The sequence below is a fragment of the Leucopleurus acutus genome, assembly GCF_964270905.1.
Source record: "Leucopleurus acutus genome assembly, chromosome: 12".
In the NCBI taxonomy this organism is placed as follows: domain Eukaryota; kingdom Metazoa; phylum Chordata; class Mammalia; order Artiodactyla; family Delphinidae; genus Leucopleurus; species Leucopleurus acutus.
Window position 1 is genome coordinate 87,590,158 of NC_139154.1, and position 9,359 is coordinate 87,599,516.

A 9,359-nucleotide genomic window follows, 5' to 3' on the forward strand; every position below is an offset into this window, starting at 1 on the left:
CCCCAGAGCAGGGGTAAATGCGGTCCCCCAAAATGCACGCCATTGTGTTAAATGTCTGACGAGGCGGCAGCGACTAAAACGACACCGCGCAGGAGGTGGGGGTTCTGCAGGTTTAACGAAAGAGTTGCAAAATGCAGACAAAGCATTATGTAAATGGACGCCATTCTCTTTATGGCCATGTTTCTAGCACTTCCCAGAAACCATGAGCAGAGCCGTGACTTTGACAGCGGCGCGTGGTGGGTTTTGGTCTTTCTCCCAACCGACCACCGCCACGGGGCCGAGGCGGGGGTGGGGGCTGGCGTGGGGCGCCCCGACGCCGAACATGAAGGGGCCCCACGTGCCCGCCCGGGCGGGCGCCCGCCCGCAAGCCTCGCCTCGCCGCCCCTCCCCCCCGGAAGACCGCGGCAGCCCCTCCCGTCCTCCCCACACCCTCACGCACGCGCTCTGGCCGCCTCGAGCGCATGTTTTAAATCCGCGGCGTCCTAGCATCCGCCTGCAGTTATCGCCGGGGCTGCCCGTGTCGCTCCGCGCTTAAACCGCTTTTGTAGGGCGGGAAAATAATGTGTCGCCTCCGCGCAGAACACTACCGTTTCCAAACATCTGCCGGCGCCTCTGGGGTTAATAAAATACATGTTCATTTAAAAACTTTGCCGGACTCACAGCTTCTGCCTGCCGGGGCTTTCTTTTCAATGCTAGACTGTTAAAAGTGTATTTTAAAAACTACTCTATGGGGGTTGGCGCAATCTTGTGACCTAAAAAGGATGGGTCCTCATTTTTTTTCAAGGGGTCCTGCGCAGCAAGCACTTCCGGGGTCAGAGGGTACGCGGGGTTGAAAGCGGGCTTCCCGCCCCGCCCAGACCGCCGAGGCTGCCGCCGGAGTCGCCACCGCCGCGCCCTCGCCCACCCGCCCGCCCGCCGCTCCCGGCCCCGCTCGCCCCCTCCGCCGCCGCCGCCCGCCCCTGCGACGACGCCGCGGCCTCCCGCCCTCGCCCGCTCGCTCCCGCGGCCCTCGCTCGCCTCGCACCGGCAGTTTTGGGCCTACACCTCCCCTCCCCCAGCCAGCCACCAAAGACTTGACCACGTAACGAGCCCAACTCCCCCGAACGCCGCCCGCCGCTCGCCATGGATGCCGGTGTGACTGAAAGTGGACTAAATGTGACTCTCACCATTCGGCTGCTTATGCACGGAAAGGAAGTAGGAAGCATCATTGGGAAGAAAGGGGAGTCGGTTAAGAGGATCCGCGAGGAGAGTGGCGCGCGGATCAACATCTCGGAGGGGAATTGCCCGGAGAGAATCATCACTCTGACCGGCCCCACCAATGCCATCTTTAAGGCCTTCGCTATGATTATCGACAAGCTGGAAGAAGATATCAACAGCTCCATGACCAACAGCACGGCGGCCAGCAGGCCCCCGGTCACCCTGAGGCTGGTGGTGCCGGCCACCCAGTGCGGCTCCCTGATTGGGAAAGGCGGGTGTAAGATCAAAGAGATCCGCGAGAGTACCGGGGCCCAGGTCCAGGTGGCGGGGGATATGCTGCCCAACTCCACCGAGCGGGCCATCACCATTGCTGGCGTGCCGCAGTCTGTCACCGAGTGTGTCAAGCAGATCTGCCTGGTCATGCTGGAGACGCTCTCCCAGTCTCCGCAAGGGAGAGTCATGACCATTCCGTACCAGCCCATGCCGGCCAGCTCTCCAGTGATCTGCGCGGGCGGTCAAGATCGGTGCAGCGACGCTGCTGGCTACCCTCACGCCACCCATGACCTGGAGGGACCACCTCTAGATGCCTACTCGATTCAAGGACAACACACCATTTCTCCGCTCGATCTGGCCAAGCTGAACCAGGTGGCAAGACAACAGTCTCACTTTGCCATGATGCACGGCGGGACCGGATTCGCCGGAATTGACTCCAGCTCTCCAGAGGTGAAAGGCTATTGGGCAAGTTTGGATGCATCTACTCAAACTACCCATGAACTCACCATTCCAAATAACTTAATTGGCTGCATAATCGGGCGCCAAGGCGCCAACATTAATGAGATCCGCCAGATGTCCGGGGCCCAGATCAAAATTGCTAACCCAGTGGAAGGCTCTTCTGGTAGGCAGGTTACTATCACTGGTTCTGCTGCCAGTATTAGTCTGGCCCAATATCTAATCAATGCCAGGCTTTCCTCTGAGAAGGGCATGGGGTGCAGCTAGAACAGTGTAGGTTCCCTCATAACCCCTTTCTGCTGTTTTCCCATGATCCAACTGTGTAATTTCTGGTCAGTGATTCCAGGTTTTAAATAATTTGTAAGTGTTCGGTTTCTACACAACTTTATCATCCGCTAAGAATTTAAAAATCACATTCTCTGTTCAGCTGTTAATGCTGGGATCCATATTTAGTTTTATAAGCTTTTCCCTGTTTTTAGTTTTGGGTTTTTGGGTCATGAATTTTATTTCTGTTTGTCGATAAGAAATGTAAGAGTGGAATGTTAATAAATTTCAGTTTAGTTCTGTAATGTCAAGAATTTAAAAATTAAAAAGTGGATTGGTTAAAAAATGCTTCATATTTGAAAAAGCTGGGAACTACTATCTTAAACTCTTTGTTGGTGCATTTCTTTTCTTCCCTTCTAGTGTTAGGCTTTTGTAGGGAGAAGGGTGGGCCCGTCCCTGGTATTTTCTCCAGCCCTTTTCACCTTACTGGTAAGATTCCATTCCCTTTCCATCCCAACAAAGGAACACGGCAGGCTGGGCCTGCTTTGGGACGTTTGCAGAGACAGTGGGGGTCTCTTGGAGAGTGACATCCCTCCAGCCAGGTTCCAGAGAGAGGCCTCTGCCCATTTCTCTGGTAGAAAACATAAGGGGTTTCTCAGATGGGAAAAGTATGCCCACTCGGTAGGACCTCTGATGAATGGCAGTGTGTCCTCTAGTCCCACCCGCCCCGCCCTCAATCTCACGTGCAAAACTCTTAGCCAGGAACAAAAAAGGTTCTGAGGTGGGAGGAGCCTGGGGGACCCAGAGAAGAGGTGGGGGAGGGAAGGGCTGGGCTGGGGGGGAAGGGAGGGGCTGAGGTGGGGGAAGGGGAAGGGAAAGGGGCTGGGTGGGTCTAAGGGCTTGGGAGAGGGTAGCTGCCACAGGGTGGTGGTAGGGATAGGGGGCTTGGTTGGGCAGCAAGACTGAATGGGGGATGGTAGCAGCGGGGCGCATGTGTCGCGCATGCACCTGTGGCAAGCGGCCTGTCAAGAGGATGTTATTACACCTGCCAAGTGGCTACCCAGAAACAAAGGAGGCCAGCTTCTAATTCTCCTGCTGTGTGCAATGTTTAGAGAAATCATTGTGCCAGGAAATAATTCTGCCTAAACGGGGCAGTCCACACAGGCAGGAATGTAGGCTGATCATTGACAACCGCCTAAGAATGACCTCAGTGTTAAAAAATGCAGATTCCTGGGTCCCACCCCAAATCTAATCAGAAGACTGCATTTTCAGCAAAACTCCAAAAGGTCCTTAGATGTGAGTGCCACTGATTCTCTTCACCAGTGGAGTAGGAAGATCTTGCTGTAAAGGCCTAGCAGCCTCATGTCAGCCAGTGGGTCTAGGCTGAAACTGATGAGAGAAGAAAATTTTTCCACCATTAGGCAAAAACACTAGAAACAGCAGATTAGGACAATAGACGATTAGGTGCCAGAGTGTGTTGTTCAAACCAGGCACTGTGGGAGATCACCAACAGCAGAAATTCCTGTGGGAGGGGAGTATTAGCCACCATAAATATTTGTTGAGGTTTCTTCTCCACAGGGCATCTGCTCCTTTTTTTGGAGGTACAGACCTAGTTCCAAGGGTCCCTGGAGGTAAGATTGGCGTTTACCATGTGCTTTATACCCACTGCAGAGTCAGGCAGTTAGTCCCTGAAGGGAGCCCAAGTCCTGGAGTTAAACCTGAATTTAAATTTGAATCCTGCCACTGTGGCCTTGGGCAAATTAAGTTCTGTATAAAATGGAGGTGTTGAAGTACACATCTGGGCTTGTGAAAGAAAAAAAAAGCATGTGTAAAACAGAACAGTGCTTATAACACAGTAAACTTCAATATACTTTAGATTGCAAAAAGCCAAAGGCCCATTTCTGCCCCCAATGTCTTCGGGCAGAGAAATATTGAAAGAAAGCAATGTGTACTAAATGATAAGCTGAGAGAAGACAGTTGTCTTGAGGAGCCAGGATAGGTAAGGGAGACACTAGTGAAGACCCAGCAATGGGTTTGATGTCTTCTGGAAATAATGAGCACAAATAAGTTTGTGTAGAGTAGAGCAGGAGGGGATAATTAGGTTGGACCCTCAAACACCACGTTGAATGGTTTGTGAGATATCCTTGAAACTTGCTGGGGGAAGGGGTTCCAATACCCTATAAAAAGTAGGCCTCAGGGCTTCCCTGGTGGAGCAGTGGTTCAGAGTCCGCCTGCCGATGCAGGGGACACGGGTTCGTGCCCTGGTCTGGGAAGATCCCACATGCCGCGGAGCGGCTGGGCCTGCGCGTCCGGATCCTGTGCTCTGCAACAGGATAGGCCACAACAGTGAGAGGCCTGCGTACCGCAAAAAAAAAAGTAGGCCTCAAATTTTCCTCAAACCCCATCCCCACCCCTTAAAAGGCAAAGCCGGCAATAGTATGTAAAATAATGATTTAGGCAGCAAGGATGGATAGGATAGGATGGGAAGAATGGCAACTTGGAGAGAATAAAGGCAGGAACAGCAGTTAGAAAACTACCTCAGGTAAGTAGGTTCTAATATTGGTTGGGAAGCGGTATCAATAGAAATGCATATAGAAAGGGACCAATGCAAGAGAGATTGAAACTGCATGAGGAGGCCAGAGAAAGAGCTGTAAGGAAGGGGAGCAGTGAATTCAGACATGGTGACTGGAGTATTTGCAGGCAGAAATATTCAACAAGTAGCTTGAAATAGGAGACAAACTCTGAAGAGAAATCAGAGCTACAGGGAGACAGGTAACAAGAGGAGAGGGCTAGAGATTGAGCTTTGGGGTATAAGCTGGGGGTAAAGGGACCTAGTCAAATTGTTCACTGTATCTCTAGTGCCTGTCACCATACCTGGCATACAGCAGGGGCTCAATAAGTATTTGTGGAATAAATATAGAGGAAGCAGCCAATGAAGAAGGAATAGTCAAAGCAGCAGAAGAAAAACCAGGATAGCACCCTTGAGAGTAGTCAAGGAGGAAAGTTTCAAGGCCAGTGGAATGACAATAATGCAGCAATTGTGAGATTTAACAGGTTTGATTGAACATCTATGTGCAAACATAGATTTGAACTAAAACTTGAAGTTTTGGTACAGTTGGGAGATGTGTAATAGTCCATTGTAGTTAGAGCATGTTACTTGGTAAAGGGAGGGAAGGGGAGGGGGAGGAAGCCGCAGAATCATTTGAGGCTAAATTATAAACAGCTTTGAATGCCAAAATAAGGGTTTGAGCTTTATCTTGAAAACCAGTCGTCTCCAAACATTTTCTTAAAGTGTACCCCTTCTGTAAAAAGTCTTTAGCATATACCCTTATTACATGCTAATTTATTTATAAATTACGCATATGTCTATAGTCATGCTTTTTTATAAACTATATACATAATATAAAGCATAATTCTAAATATTATGTATATTAGAGAACATAAACAACTTAAAACTTAAATGTTAACAGTTAAGATAAAAACAAACTGAAATCTAATTTCTAATAGTTTTTTTTTTACTCCCTTTCCCCCCATTCATTTTAGAGATTAAAGGGGATACCGGAGAAGACAATTTCAACGTCCTGAGTATCCTTAGGGAGCAGAATTTCAGAAATATGGGGAGAAGCCGGACTGCAGCAGGAGGGGAGGGCCTGGGGGCTGAGGAATGGAGACAGGAGTATAGATGGCTCAAATACGTGGTACAAAGGAGAGAAAGAAACAGGACAGTGACTTTGGGGGAGAACTGGGGGAAAGGTTTTTTGTTGTTTTGTTGTTTTTGAAAGGAATCTCACTAAAGGCAGAGTAATAAGGAAGCAATAGAAAGCTAAAAATAAAAGCTACAGGTTTAAGAAGACTGTAAATAGAAGAGGGCATTGGAGCAGTGACTATCAGTTGCCAGGCCAGTTTGACTACTAGAGTTAAATTCACTTTGTCCCCTCTCTTATGGGGACTTGCACTTCAAGACTCCTCCCCTTTCTCTTGGCTACCCCAAGTAGTGAACCACATACGGTCCAGCATCGCTGGGCCTGTTATCTGCGAAAAGGCAGCACCCAGCCAAACATATACATAGGCAGTCACCACCGGAGAAGCTGTCCACTGCTGAGTCCTCTGGCCACCTTGCTTGGCCTGGCCACCTGAGGATTCCAATCTGATCACATCACTCCCCTGCTCAAAGGCCATCAAGTCTCACCTCTACCCGTGGTCTACAAAAGAAAATCCAAACTTCTCAGCAGAGTTTCCAGACCCTTCAGGATCTGTTCCCACCAGCCTCACGAGTGCAAAGACTGCTAGTCTCTTGCAGTTCCCCAAAGTCATTCTGTTTGGGCATCCTTGCATTTGAGAAATCATTGTTTCTTCGTAATTCTGACCCTGGCTGTCCTCTTCTTCATTACCTGCCTGGGGTTCTGGGGTTCCTGCTCTTGAGCATCAAAATTCTGCAAGGAAAGTTATACTCTGCTGGTTCTTGGTTCAGAGACCTGAGTTCTAGTCCTGGCTCTAAGTGACCGGGGACAAATTGCTCCCCCTTCCCGGGTCACAGTCTTCCCTCGGAGCTAACTGGGTAAGATAATATCCATGGCTGCTTGGGAAATACTGCCTTCGTGGGCACCCAACCCTGCTTCTGCCTCCTGCGACAGGGCTGACTTTTGACACACAGGCCCTCTGTAAACACTCTAAGAGAGAAAAACGGAAGTTAACAAAAAACTGGCGCAGCAAACCCCAGCTTGGCATTTTGGGTAACTATTCAACCAGGGCTTGATTGAGGAAGAAGCAGAAAGGAACTACCAGAGAGATTTGCTATGAATATCCCTGAAGGTGCTGTCCGCTTTAGACTTTCTGGGGAAGAGGAGAGGGCAGTAGAGGAAAAGGCGAAGGGGGCATGCCAGAGAAGGTTACATGCGGGCAGGCGGAGCTAGGCCTCCAAGCAGACCCAGGCCCCGTCCCCCTCCTTCCCCTGCTCTTAGGCCCTAACAGTGAGGGCTCTGTGAGATGGCTCTGGCTCCCCTGAGTGCCCCCTGGACCCATGTCCACTAAAGTAGGGAGAGGGTAACTATAGCTGCCCCCTTCTCCTCCCAGCAGCCAATTAAGACTCCAGACATCTGCCACGAGGCTGAGTCCACCCTGGTAGGGAGTTGAGGCAACTAACTCTGCTTCAGTGACAGCAAACACATTCCCCAATTAGTCACTCAGGTGGTGGAAGACCAAATTGCTTACTCCCTGAGCCATTCGACCATAGCAAGGAGACAGATGAACTTTCTTAAACCTGCCTCCATGTAGATGAAAACCCGGGCCTTCATTTGTTAGTTTACTTCTATTTCAGAAAACATTTTCAGGGCTTGCTCAGTGAGCCCTTAAGAGAACCTTCTCCCACTGGCTCCTGACAGGACGTCAGGGAGGTCAGATGTGGTCATTCCACAGCCTGCAACCTGAGCCACTCGAGCAACATCTCCAGGACTGGCTAACATTTATCAAGAGCTTGCTATGCGCAAAGCACCGTTCTAAGCACTTTAAATGAATTAACTCCTTGAATCCACAGGGCCCTATGAGGTACAGTTATTCTGATGCCATTTTACAGGTGAGAAAACAGGCACACTGCAGTGAGGTGACTTGTCCGAGCTTACAGAGCCAGTGGGAGGCAGAGACAGTATTTGAGCATGAGTAATGTAGCTCCCAAGCTGCTTTCTAACCACCATTCTGGACTGTCCCACTAGGCCAGAAAAACTGCCCTGGGAGAACCTAATTGTTTCATTTTGTCTTTAATAACTTTTATTGCCCAATCTTTCAGTTAACACAGCAATACATATTTTTGTAGAACATACATAAATAGATAGTACATATGAAAATCCATATTGTTACATATTGCTAACTAGAAGTTACCATCCTGTAGTCTTTTGTTTTACATACTACTCTTTTAAAGTAGCAAATATAGGGTTTCCCTGGTGGCTCAGTGGTTAAGAATCCGCCTGCCAATGCAGGGGACACAGGTTCAAGCCCCAGTCCAGGAAGATCCCACATGCCATAGGGCAACTAAGCCCGTACGCCACAACTACTGAGCCTGCGCTCTAGAGCCTGTGAACCACAGCTACTGAAGCCCGTGCGCCTAGAGCCTGTGCTCCGCAACAAGAGAAGCCACCGCAATAAGCCCGCTCACCTCAATCAGAGAAAGCCCGCGCACAGCAGTGACGACCCAACGCAGCCAAAAAATAAATAAAATAAATTTATTTAAAAAATAAAAAAAATAAAGTAGCATATATATACTACCCTTTTAAAAATGGATATACTCTACACACTAACTTGTATGCTATTTTCCTTTTTATTAAATTGAGATATCATTCGTATACCATAAAATTCACCATTTTAAAGTGTACGGTTTCGTGGGTTTTAGTATGTTCACAAGGCTGTGCATTCATCACCACTATCTCATGCCAGACGTCTCACCACCTCAAAAAGAAACCCATACCTGTTACCAGACACTCCTCATTCCTCACACACCCCATCTACCCCATTCCCGGGCAACCAGTAATCTACTTTCTGACTCTGTGGATTTGCTTATTCTGGACATTTCATATAGATAGAATTATATAATATGTGACCTTTTGTGTCTAGCTTCTTTCACTTAGCATGATGATTTCAAGCTTCGTCCATGTTGTCACACATATCAATACTTTGTTCCTGGGCTTCCCTGGTGGCGCAGTGGTGGAGAGTCCGCCTGCCTATGCAGAGGACATGTGTTCGTGCCCCGGTTCCGGCAGGATCCCGCGTGCCGCGTAGCAGCTGGGCCCATGAGCCGTGGCCGCTGAGCCTGCGCGTCCGGAGCCTGTGCTCCGCAGCAGGAGAGGCCACAGCAGTGAGAGGCCCGCGTACCGGAAAAAAAAAAAAAAAAAACTTTGTTCCTTTTTATGACTGAATATATTCCACTGTATGGCTATAGCACAAGTTGTTTATCCATTCATCAGTTGATAGGCATTTGAGTTGTTTCCACTTTTTGGCTATTATTAATAATGCTGTCATGAACATTCCTGTATAAGTTTTTGTGTGGACATAGGTTTTCATTCCTCTTGAGTATATACCTAGGAGTAGAACTGGTGGGTTATGTGGTAAATCTGTTTAACTTTTTGAGGCACTGCCAAATAGTTTTCCATGGGGGCTGCACCATTTTACGTTCCCGCCAG

The 9,359-nt window shown here is 49.1% G+C and overlaps 1 protein-coding gene across 1 annotated transcript; it reads left to right on the forward strand.

Annotated features, from left to right (window-relative positions):
- Positions 1 to 911: 911 nt before the first annotated feature.
- Positions 912 to 2,561, forward strand: PCBP1 (poly(rC) binding protein 1). The gene has a single exon (XM_082852286.1). The coding sequence runs from the start codon at positions 1,123 to 1,125 to the stop codon at positions 2,191 to 2,193; it is 1,071 nt and encodes a 356-aa protein (XP_082708412.1). The 5' UTR covers positions 912 to 1,122; the 3' UTR covers positions 2,194 to 2,561.
- Positions 2,562 to 9,359: the final 6,798 nt, after the last annotated feature.

Bases quoted from the DNA above. Each gene is read 5' to 3' on its own strand.
- PCBP1 (XM_082852286.1), top strand. From the start codon at position 1,123: ATGGATGCCGGTGTGACTGAAAGTGGACTAAATGTGACTCTCACCATT.